General features: G+C 43.2%; 1 protein-coding gene across 4 annotated transcripts in view; it reads left to right on the top strand.

Moving 5' to 3' along the window:
- The window catches only part of LOC113407229 (metastasis-associated protein MTA1), a 160,159-nt gene that overhangs the window by 81,997 nt on the left and 65,826 nt on the right, over positions 1 to 12,336 (top strand). For all 4 annotated transcript variants that reach the window (XM_026655459.1, XM_026655458.1, XM_026655460.1 and 1 more), the window contains exons 7-11: positions 2,786 to 2,888; positions 5,989 to 6,088; positions 8,263 to 8,451; positions 8,820 to 8,894; positions 11,424 to 11,482. In XM_026655459.1, the coding sequence (XP_026511244.1) occupies positions 2,786 to 2,888; positions 5,989 to 6,088; positions 8,263 to 8,451; positions 8,820 to 8,894; positions 11,424 to 11,482 (526 nt within the window). The remainder of the gene's footprint in view (positions 1 to 2,785; positions 2,889 to 5,988; positions 6,089 to 8,262; positions 8,452 to 8,819; positions 8,895 to 11,423; positions 11,483 to 12,336) is intronic.

The following is a 12,336-nucleotide window of genomic DNA, read 5'->3' as shown; positions in this document are numbered from 1 at the left end:
ATCCCAGCCAGGGCTTTGTCAAGCCTGACCTTAAAAACCATTAAGGAAGGAGATTCCACCACCTCCCTAGGTAACCCATTCCAGTGCTTCACCACCCTCCTAGTGAAAATTTTTTTCCTAATATCCAACCTAAACCTCCCCCACTGCAACTTGAGACCATTACTCCTTGTTCTGTCATCTGGTACCACTGAGGACAGTATAGATCCATCCTCTTTGGAACTCCCTTTCAGGTAGTTGAAAGCAGCTATCAAATCCCCCCTCATTCTTCTCTTCTGCAGACTAAACAATCCCAGTTTCCTCAGCCTCTCCTCATAAATCATGTGCTCCATCCCCTTAATCATTTTTGTTGCCCTCCACTGGACTCTTTCTAATTTTTCCACATCCTTTTTGTAGTGTCAGGCCCAAAACTGGACACAGTACTCCAGATGAGGCCTCACCAATGTCGAATAGAGGGTAATGATCACGTCCCTCTATTTGCTGGCAATGCCCCTACTCATACAGCCCAAAATACCGTTAGCCTTCTTGGCAACAAGGGCACGCTGTCGACTCATATATCCAGCTTTTCGTCCACTGTAACCCCTAGGTCCTTTTCTGCAGAACTGCTGCCTAGCCGTTGGGTCCCTAGTCTGTAGTAGTGCATGGGATTCTTCCATCCTAAGTGTGGACTCTGCACTTGTCCTTGTTGAACCTCATCAGATTTCTTTCGGCCCAATCCTCTAATTTGTCCAGGTCCCTCTGTATCCTATCCCTACCCTCCAGGGTATCTACCACTCCTCCCAGTTTAGTGTCATCTGCAAACTTGTGATGCTGGAACTCTCACTTATAGAGCAGGAGCGATTAAGGATTTGCTGGCATGAACTGTGTTCCAGGACAAAGAAAATTGTGGGGATTTACTGCTGTCTCCTGATGCATGTAAGGGAGAGGGAGAACTGTAGGAATCATTGTCCCTTTTCCTGCAAGCCCAAGGAAAGAGGGAGCTGGAGCTCTGGGGATCTTTGCTTTCCGACACTCTCAGGCCCTGAAGGAGGGGAAGCAAACAGATATTCACTCTTATCCCCTCCAGTTCTCGTTCTTTCTTTCTCTCTCTCGCGCGCCTCTGGGGGGTGCCTTCCCTTCTCCAGAGGGGGAACAGCTGCGAACCACAGTACAAGGATCTCCATCAAATCTTCTGATTGTGCTGTTCTTCTGGCCAGAGGTGTGCAGTAACATTGGTGCTTTGATCTGTGCGTTGCTGACATTATCTAGCTTAGTTTTAGACCAGGCAGAAGGGGGTGGATCACAGATCAGGGTTTCTATTTTCTCTGCTTGGGAAGCTGGCATGTTTCAGCTGCAACTGGACTAGCCTCCAAACATTACAGGAGGAAGAGTTAACCTTTATGGACCACCCTTTCCACACATTGGGAAGACAGGGCTAGGCGGAAGAAGAATCTTCAGATCTTCTGTAGAGAATAAAAGGGAAGCCAATGTTCGCTGGGCTGGGAAGAGAAGAAACTATAGAGAGGGAAGATGGTCGAGGAAAAGATTTGCCCAACAGTGTTCTGATGTCCTTCATACAGCTCCACTCTGCCCCCCCCCCCCCCCGATCAGCTGATTAATTGTGTATTGCTGGGGCTGCTGTGTGAGGAGGAGTTGTGGAATTTGGGGGACTGGAGAGAGTGTTTGGGATGAGGGGAGAGAAAAAAGAATGGGAGGAAGAAAGGTAAAAATTGTGGGGGAACAGTGGGGCAAATGACACAGGGAAGGTGGAAGTAAAAGGTTTAATAGAGGGGAAAAAGAGGTACACTAATATAGAGACTGTAAAATGTGGCAAGCCTTAAAGTGGAGGTGAAGTGAAGGAAGAATCACAATGAAGGTGTGCATTTAAAAATGTATTTAATGGCCAAATGAGTATGATACTCATACTCTGCGGAGTATCAGAGGGGAAGCCGTGTTAGTCTGGATCTGTAAAAAGCGGCAAAGAGTCTTGTGGCACCTTATAGACTAACAGACATATTGGAGCTTGAGCTTTCGTGGGTGAATACCCAATTCGTCAGACGCATACTGTGTGGAAAGATCCCAATTTCTCAGCATTCTGGTATCATTGTCAATCACATGGTATGTTTCAACTTTATGCTGCAGCATGAACTTCCTAGTATTTCCAGGGGTTGCTTGGGTCATTTTTAGAATGGAAGATAGTGATTGTATTTAAGAGTACGTTTTTGTTTAAAAAATATTAAAGTATGCAATATCTTTCTATAGACATAACACACTAAGGCCTGGTCTACACTAACCCCCCAAGTCGAACTAAGGTACACAACTTCAGCTACATGAATAACGTAGCTGAAGTCGACATACCTTAGTTCGAACTTACCGCGGTTCAGACGCGGTCCACATGCGGCAGGCAGGCTCCCCGTCGACTCCGCGGTACTCCTCTCGCCGAGCTGGAGTACCGCAGTCGACGGCGAGCACTTCCTGGTTCGACTTATCGCGTCCAGACCAGACGCGATAAGTCGAACCCAGAACTTCGATCCCCAGCCACCGAACTAGCGGCTGGGTGTAGACCAGCCCCAAGTATATAGGCCAACTTTTTCTGCATGACGGTGAAAAAGTTGTTCAGACTGGGTGAAAGGCTTTGGGTGAAAGGTTTTCCTGCCACGGCCACACAAACAGCAAGATAATGTGCTTTAATAGACCAAGGGCCTGGCAGTTACATATTTTTTGGGTGAGATGAAATACAGAAGAAAAACACTTTTATTCTTTCTGAAAGCTGCTATGCCAAAACATTTCTAACTTGCATTTCAACCAGGTGAAGAAGATGGAAGAGATCAATCAAAACTTGAAACAAAAGTTTGGGAAGCATTTAATCCGCTAATAGACAAACAGATAGACCAGTTCTTGGTGGTAGCACGGTAAGAAAATTTGGCTTTCCTTGGGGGGAAAAAACTAAAGAACTTTAACTTTTTTTTCCTTTTTTGTAAATTTTGGTGGTGATTTCTTGTTTTACCTTCTCCTATCCCGAACCCAATGTTCATGTTTTCTCTCTCTCTCCTGGTATGAACTTTTTTGGTTGCTGGTTCACTTGCTCCTTTTTAAAAAAAGATGTGTTTCGCTTGCCTAAATGGGGTATGTGACTTGAAGTGCAAGATATGAGACTGAATTGTTGTTCCCAATCTGAGACAGAAAATGCAAACAAAATACAGGAATTATGGACAACCGTATCCTGGGAGGTTACTGAAATACCTATTTTAACATTTTGATGGGAGTGGGGTAAGGGTTTTCAAATAGCATTGCTAGATTATGTAGATGCAATTTATTTTTGGGCAAAATCTTCAAAATCTGTACAGTTAGTAGATGTTGAAAATGTACATTGATCTCATTACTCATCCTGGTACCCTTGCAAGGAACATGAAGACACCTTGATGCATGTTGTTTGCAGATGATATAAATATAAAAATATATGGAGATATACCTATCTCATAGAACTGGAAGGGACCCTGAAAGGTCATTGGGTCCAGCTCCCTGCCTTCACTAGCAGGACCAAGTACTGATTTTTGCCCCAGATCCGTAAGTGGCCCCCTCAAGGACTCACAACCCTGGGTTTAGCAGGCCAATGCGCCAACCACTGAGCTGTCCCTCCCTCCTGTGTCCTTCTTTGCAGTGAGGGGAAATATAGTTTAGAAGAGGATCTTGATAAATGGAGACGTGTTGGAGAGACATGGATGCAAAATTAGCAGAGGAGGAAAAAAAAGTACTGTGAATGTGAATAATGTGAACACTGAAGAATAATGGTTGAAACTAGGTGGGCAGACAATGCCAAAAACGCAAAGTTTCAAGTATATGGGCTCCAGACTCTGGGTAAAAGGACGGTGAAATTAGAGCTTGGATAATAAATGCTTGGCTCAAATTGAGAGAGAGAGAGAAGTGGTGTAATATCTGACAGGAAGATACCAATAAGATTAAAAGGGAAAATCTATAGAATTGTGGTCCATCCAGTTTGAAAGTATGGCTGGAAGTATTGGGCAACAAAGAAGAAAAATGAGCAAATGATCGCATCCACAGAAATACGAATGTTGAGATGGATGAGCGGTGTAAACAAGAGAGTCCACATGAGGATGTAGGAGACAAGCTCAAAGTAACACTCATAAATGGAAAAAATGAGGGAGTGCAGGTTCACATGGTTTGGTCATGTAAAATGCAGTCCTGACAAGTATGTGGATAAGCATCTAACAGATCAAGACTGAAAGAAAAAGAGGCCAACTCAAAACAAAATAGTGGGATGTCATAAAGGAAGACATGTTAGCATATGGTGTGATAGAGGATATGGCATTGAAGAGCGCTCTTTGGACTGAAGGACTTATAGAGTGGACCCCATTTGATGCAGTTATCACATGCAAGAAGAAAAAGCATCAATGAAGGAATTTAGCATGTTGAGTAAGATGCTGTTGAAGGACATAGTAGGGAACAAATGAGTGTGTGAAGTGAAATAGTAAAGGGAAATAATTCTTCTAAAATAAAATGCCAAATATTGTTAAGAAGCAAGATGGAAAGGGCTCATACTCATCTCAAGTGCACAAAATGGTTTATTTTTCTGATTCTTGAATGTGCCATTGAAGGGAACTTTCATCAATATTTTAAAAAATGACTAGCAATTTTTGCTTGTCCAGTTTGAGAGAGCTTAAAGTGCTAGATTGACTGACTGCTCAGACCTACTGGGGAGCCAAGGGTTGACCTCAGTTGGCTAAGTTGAAGTAAAAATGTTAGCTTGTATCTATACTACAGAAAATGTCAGGGTTAGCTAATGCTTGTTTGTTGTTGGCTAACATGTTTTTCCTTATCTAGACATACCCTTTCTAGTCCTGTGCGTTGTGGCTGAGCTAAGATGAATTCACTGTGGAATTCATTGGCTTTAGTAAGTTTTGTGTTGATTCTCCCACAGCATTTCTACTTTCTTTGAGGTGTGTGAGTAGAGAAGCAAAACTTATTAAAGCTAGTGCCTTGGACACATCACAGTGGATTCTACTGGAACAGTGAGAGGGAGGAAAATTGAGAACAGATAATTGGGGAGTAACAGCTGGTGGGGAATAAGGGGAGGCAGATGAGGAAAAAAGGGAGCACACCCTTTATTTATTTATTTATTTATTGATTTTTATTTATATTTATATTTTTATATATAATATATTAAAAAATATGCTTCTTGCCAAGACTCCCACCCGTTGATATATCTGAGAAATTTGGAAAGACCTGACAAGCTGGGTGTGACAAGTGGTGAATATGGATATGGTGAAGGCTGGGAATGAGGAAGGTCAGGGGACTTTAGGGGGCCTAATGAGTTTTTGTATAATGGGCATGGTAAGCTGGAGAGGCTGGCATGAAGAGTTGGATTGCTATCTTTCTCCACCGCCACCCCTCTCCCCCAAAACTATGCATGTATGACATACATTGCAGAATGTGAAACTGTTTAAATGTGAATAGATTGTCTTCTGAAACTTTCTTAGAGGAATGATAATTAGATCACTGCTGTTCCTCCTTCCACCTGTTATCTTGGCAGCTATCTCTTCTCCTTTGTGCCTTCAGTTAATTAAAAACTGCTCTTATCTTCATGGAAAGGTTTTGATGTGCCTGAAACTTGATGTAGATCAGGTTTCCAAGTTCAAGGCTGACCTATCCATATCTCTTGAGGGGTGGGGAGAGAAGGATGTGTCCCAATGTGATCCTCGAGAGTTTCTCTCTCTCCTTGTGCTTTCTGCTATGCATGCATGAACGTAACTTAGGGCCCTGTGATCTAAGCAGAATGAAGCATATGTAATAGCAAGCCATGTGATGAAAGGCCTCTCTGGCTCAGAGCCAGAACATAACAGTAAGTCCTGATATGAAGTAATGGAGACACAAAGTAATGGAGATGAATGCCAGAGCTGTTCACTGTGAGCCTGCTAGCCTCAGAAATCGTGTGTGTGGATTTTCCTGTATTCACTTTGCATGCAAGGTTAATGTTCTCTTAATCCTTTTCAGCTCTGTTGGTACATTTGCCCGGGCCCTAGACTGCAGTAGTTCTGTCAGACAGCCAAGTTTGCACATGAGTGCTGCTGCAGCTTCCAGGGACATCACACTGGTAAGATTAAGAGGATTTTGAGAGAAATGTAAAATATGCACCTCTGCTACGGCAATAGGCACATGGAAGGATGGGCAGGTGGATTGTGATTGAGATTCAGCTACTGCTTTTGTAAAGGTACAATTAGGTAAATGCTGCAATTAGATTACTGCCAACCTTTTTTGAATTTTATTGCAATGTTTTCTGCCCAGTGCTTCTCAGTCATCTCCTGTGGTACACACACTAAGTAGCTGTCTTGAAAACAACAGATTAGTTGGCTGTGTGTAACATGATAGCTTTGGAACACTGCATCTGATCAATTCCAAAAAAATCAGGGAATATTCTAGCCATCAATGGGTGAAAAAGATCAGAACAGAAAACTTGGCTATCAAATATATTGTTCCCTACTAGTGTTTGCTAAATTTCAGTACAGCCTGTTCCTTCTCTATATTGAGTTATTTATAACTAGGGCCCTACCAAATTCACAGCCGTGAAAAATGCGTCACAGACTGTGAAATCTGGTCTTTTGTGTACTTTTACCCTATACTATATAGATTTCACAGGGGAGACCAGCGTTTCTCAAATTGGGGGTCCTGACCCAAAAGGGAGTAGCAGGGGGGTGGCAAGGTTATTTTAGGGGGGTAACAGTATTGCCACCCTTATTTCTGAGCTGCCTTCAGAGCTGGGCAACTGGAGAGCGGCGGCTGTTGGCCAGGTGCCCAGCTCTGAAGGCAGTGCCCCGCCAGCAGCAGCACAGAAGTAAGGGTGGCAATACCATACCATGCCACTCTTACTTCTGCGCTGCTGCCTTCAGAGCTGGGTGGCTGGTGAGTGGCGGCTGCTGACTGAGAGCCCAGCTTTGCAGGCAGCAGCGCAGAAGTAAAAGTGGCAATACCATACTATGCCATCCTTACTTCTGTGCTGCTGCTGGTGGCGGTTCTGCCTTCAGAGCTGGGCTCCCAGCTAGCAGTCACCGCTCTCCAGCTGACCAGCTCTGAAGGCAGCACCACTGTCAGCAGCAGCACAGATGTAAGGGTAGCCATACCGCAACCCCCCCTACAATAACCTTGAGACCTCTTTTTGAGGTCCTTTTTGGGTCAAGACCCCTACAGTTACACCACCTGAAATTTCAGATTTAAATAGCTGAAATCATGAAATTTATGATTTTTAAAATCCTGTGACCATGAAATTGACCAAAATGGGCCGTGAATTTAGTAGGGCTCTATTTATAATAAAGTTCACAAAGTGGTGGTATTGTAAAACGTTACTTATATCACAATGATTAGTATTTAATGAGACAAAAAGGAAAATTCAAGCTGTGTTTCAACTTCCTGACAGCGAGATGCATGAACTTGTTGAAGAGTCTCCAAAGGAAAATATTGGAAGCCCCAGTGCTTGGATCATTTCAACTGAACAGGACAAAGCACTGTAGAATAAATCCATAATGCACAAAACTATAAGAACAGTTAAGGTTCCTACGGGCAAATAACCTGTAACTTAAAACCACCGGAAATAGAGTAAAGCCTTCACCCTGTATCATCTCTCTCGCTCATCACATCCCTACCCCAAGCAAGTCATCAGTTATCAACCACAGACAAGCTTAACTCTGCCCTAGTTGGTGTGGTTTTGATTGGGGTGGTGTTTGCACTTTGGAACTTCAACTGTTTTTAAGGGATTTTTGGTTCTATATTAGGTTGCAGTTAGTAAGGTGCATTGATATGTTTTTTTTTTTTGTAATGTAGTTGTTATTGATTGTGAGTAAAAGAAGATGCACAATAAATTTGAGTTTGTGTGTCATGTCCTCAAAGGCCTGCTTCATCCATGGATGGAATCTAACAGGGCTTTCCCATTTGCAGTTTCTATGATTGTACCATTTCATTAGGTTTTTACATCTAGTGACTGAATCAGATTACTGCTTGGGAGTAGATGAGTAGAAATTGTGGATGCGTGGGATCAACTTTTCCAAAAAAGCACCATTACTAGATGACCATCGCATCCATTTACTAGTAGTGAATGGTCAGTCTAGGACTGGGGAAGTTCTTACTAATGTATAGTAGTGGAATATTTTGCCCCCACAATTACAGTATGTGGGATATGTATAACACATCTGATTCTTGTCACTGGTTTCATTTCTAAGCGTTTTACTATTTGTATGCCCATCTTTTGTTAATTTTATTTTTTAAACTTCTGTTTAGTTCCACGCTATGGACACTTTGCACAGAAATGTCTATGACATTTCCAAGGCGATCTCTGCCCTTGTGCCACAGGGTGGGCCAGTCCTGTGTAGGGATGAAATGGAAGAGTGGTCTGCTTCTGAGGCAAATCTCTTTGAGGAAGCACTGGAAAAATATGGAAAAGACTTCACTGACATTCAACAAGATTTTGTAAGTATAAATTGAGGCTGTGCAATTTAATTGTGCTCTGCTCTGGGACTTCATCTCAAACAGAGTCTGAGCTAGAGTGGCACTTGGCCTTTTGTTCCTTCAATGGCCTGAAGTGGAGCCAGCACAGCATGATTTTACCTACCCTCCACCCCATTTCTGAAGTGAAGGCACTGTACTTGAAAGGCATTTATTTTATATGGCCACCAAGAATGGTTGGTGCCTCTAGCAGGCACTGACTGGCTTCTCTGTTAGGAGGAATTATAGTCTATAAAACACTTAGCTGAAAGGCTTCTGTCAAAAGTTTCTTGTGAATTTCAATGAGACACCAGCTTCTTGTGATGACTGTGGCTTTTTCTTCATATCCCTAGCTTCCATGGAAGTCCTTAACCAGCATAATAGAATATTACTACATGTGGAAAACTACAGATAGATATGTTCAGCAGGTAAGAGAGATTCAGCACAGCCCATTGAATTTTAAAAGGAGCTGCTTTTGTCTTTAAAGGAGGAGTATTGATGCTTTGAACTTCCCCTTGGGAATCAGTCCAGCAGGTGGATTTCACAGTGCTCCAAAGCACTAGAAATATCTCCCTTGCAACAGAATTCTTCAGCCATCATATAGAAGTCTGGGAAATATGTGGGGTTGCCATGTGTGTTCCTATCATGTATGCCCCATAATTTCCTGTCTATGTTAGAGGAGCTTTCAAATGACTCTTTGGAATTTGTCTCAAAAGTGTGGGAAGGGGAACAAAACTAAAATCTTTGTATATTGCTGTATTTAAGGTCAGCATTAATTTTAGCAGGAACTTACCCAGGAATTTCTGTGTGAGAGGAGGATGCTGTGTAAAACAGCCCTCCCTTGACTGTTCCTTACCTCGGTTCTCCAGTCTGGGAGCCATGAAGAGGCAAAGTGCTTGCTGTTCATATGGAGGTGGTTCCGTGCAGTCAGAGTATTGTGGGAGGAGGTTGATGCCTGGCATTCCTTAACCCACACACTTACCAGACAGTTTTGGCCACTAGTTGCGCTCATTTCATCCATCTTTGTCTAACTGTGAAGATAAGGTGATCCCTTAAATAGAATACAATACAGAAACATAAAAATGGGTTCTGTAGAAATCTGGTTACTGAAAATTAGCTGTAAGAGTTGGGTAGAGTGGCAGAAAGGTTAGTTGCAAAGGAAGATAAAGGTGGATCAGTGTAAGTATTTCTGATATACCCATCACCATAATATTTAGAAATACAACGAGGAGTCCGGTGGCACCTTAAAGACTAACAGATTTATTTTGGGTTTTTTACCCACGAAAGCTTATGCCCAAATAAATCTGTTAGTCTTTAAGGTGCCACCGGACTCCTCGTTGTTTGTGGATACAGACTAACACGGCTACCCCGCTGATATTTGACGTAATATTTAGATCTAATACACTTACTCGATTTTACAATCCAGTTGTACTTGAGAGAAGAGCACAACAGTCATATTCTGCTAACTCCCTCCAATGGAGACTTTGCCTGAGGGTAAGGATAGATGACTGGGTTGTGGCCCTGTATTGCCATCTGTACCATCCCTTTTCAGAGTAGAACACTTCCATTGTGGTATTACAGATGGATCACACAGACACACACCCTTCCCCCCCCCCCCCATAAAGAGTTAAGCACTAGGAACTTGGGACAATGAAAGAAGCTGGTGTGATGGGGAAATGTTGACAGGAACCTATCCTTTTCTTTCTCTCTCCACTGTGGGCACCACTGGCACAGTAGTTGCCTGCTTCTTTACTGCTATGTGTGGCTATCATTATGGGGATAGATACTGGATAGGCACACTTTCCCTGTACTGCTGATAAGGCAGCTGCTTTGAGGGGAATCTGCTTGTCTCCTTCCTTTTGTAAGGTACTCCTTGATTATACAATGAAAACTCAGCCCCCTGGAAGTGGGGGCAAGGTGGCTGTTCTCTGAGAAGTCTGTCAACCAATGAAAATTGTGCTGCCCACTCCCTAGTTTATTAGAGTCAAAATTGTGTATCTGTCTGATCTCTTGTGTATCACTGGCCACTAACACTACCCTGCACCGCACACTGAACCCAACACTTTGATCTAATTTCAGCTATCACAGCAGACTAGACTTCTATGTGCCACAGTCAGAGAATAGGAGGCACCAAGGTGCACCAGTGCCTGAGGTCTCCACAGTGTGAGGGAAATGATTGTGAGATATAGCCAGACAATCCTGGCAAGTGACCTGCAGCCATGAGTTGCAGGGCAAGGTGAAGAATCCCCAAGATCACTGCAAACCCTTGGGTCTAGCCCTTGATCTTAAAATCTCCAATGTGTGTACTTCTGCTTGATTTACAAACTGCAGACCTTTTGTTTACTAGATAAATGGTGTGATAACCCTATGCTACAAACTTATTTTGGGAAGGTCTCGAACGGAGTTTGTATATGTTTTGGAAACAATGCATGTTTCCATTCCTTTGATAGATAACATGCATAGGATAGGCATAGCATCTCCTTTTTGAACAAAATCTCTTCACAGTTTCTGAAATGATGCAGCTGGTCAGGAGAGTGAGTGAATAAGAGGTTGTACCAGTTCAGGTACATTCTGGTTGGGTATGAGCTAACAAGAAGGACAAGCCCAGAACGCTTAAGAGATCTTTCTTTGAACACACACATTCCTGTTGGACTAAAAGAGGATGCAATGAGTGTCCTTTATGAGAAGTTGTCTGACTGCGGTTTTGGAAACGGATTGGTTGAATTCACAGAAGACTCTTTGGTTGACTCGTGATGGCAACAGCTGATTTTCAATGGATATTTCTGTATCAGAAAGGGAATACATGACAGCCGCTAATGCCAAGAAGTGAATTTCATTCCTGTTCATTAACAGACCTGTAGGTGCTAGGGGTTGAATTGCCAGACTCCCAGTTAAAATGGTGTGAACATTTCTTTTATTTTTTGTTTTTCACTTTAACTTTCTCTTTTGTGTTTAAGAAACGATTGAAAGCAGCGGAAGCAGAAAGCAAGCTAAAACAAGTGTATATACCCAACTAGTAAGTATCTTTCCTTATTGATGAATTTCCCATTTCATTATGGATGTTTTATATAGTAGCATTCTCCTTTGCCTGGCAGTATGATGCACTGATTTTATTTGTAAAACTGAAATAGAGCAGCCATCAAATGTCCATGTCAGAAGAATTAACAAACTGGATTATTAAATAGGTGAGTAAGGAGGAGTTCTGGTTTCGAAGAATAAATTAGCAATCAGTCTAACTTGGATATATGTTCATCACCTGGAACCTGTACCCAATAAGTCTGCCATCTGTTGAGTCCAATGGAAGGCATTGTATTGTAACAGACTGTCCAGAAAATGACTATCTCTAGCTATTTTTTACAGCCTACTGGCCAGTGGATTGAATGTACATGTAAATGATATGTCTGGCCTTTTAAGTGTCTGAGTTGTGTGTTTCTTACCAAACACATTGGGCAAAATGATGGTTAAGAGCCAGGGGAATGCATGGAGCAGGTGCTGCAGAGGAAAGCTTAATGCCGCTTGTGCTCTGGGTGGAGCTGGCTAGGAGTGCGCATCCATTGCTCTTCCTAGTGCAATCATACTGCTGCTTGCACATCCATGGAAGGCAAGGCCATGCTCCTGTCTTGCCAGACCACTTGGCCAAGGAATGCTTTAGACCAGGGGTCTCAAACTCAAATGACCATGAGGGCCACATGAGGACTAGTACATTGGCCCGAGGGCCGCATTACTGACACCTCCCCCGCCCGCTGCCCTCGGCCCCGCCCCCACTCCACCCCTTCCATGAGGCCCCGCCCCTGCCTCGCCTCTTCCCACCCCTTCCCTGCCCCCATTCCAACCCCTTCCCCGAAATCCCCACCCCAACTCTGCCCCCTC

Source organism: Terrapene carolina, unplaced genomic scaffold (assembly GCF_002925995.2).
Source record: "Terrapene carolina triunguis isolate 2854851 unplaced genomic scaffold, T_m_triunguis-2.0 Scaffold210, whole genome shotgun sequence".
Taxonomy (NCBI): domain Eukaryota; kingdom Metazoa; phylum Chordata; order Testudines; family Emydidae; genus Terrapene; species Terrapene triunguis.
This window is presented reverse-complemented; position numbering and strand designations above follow the sequence as displayed.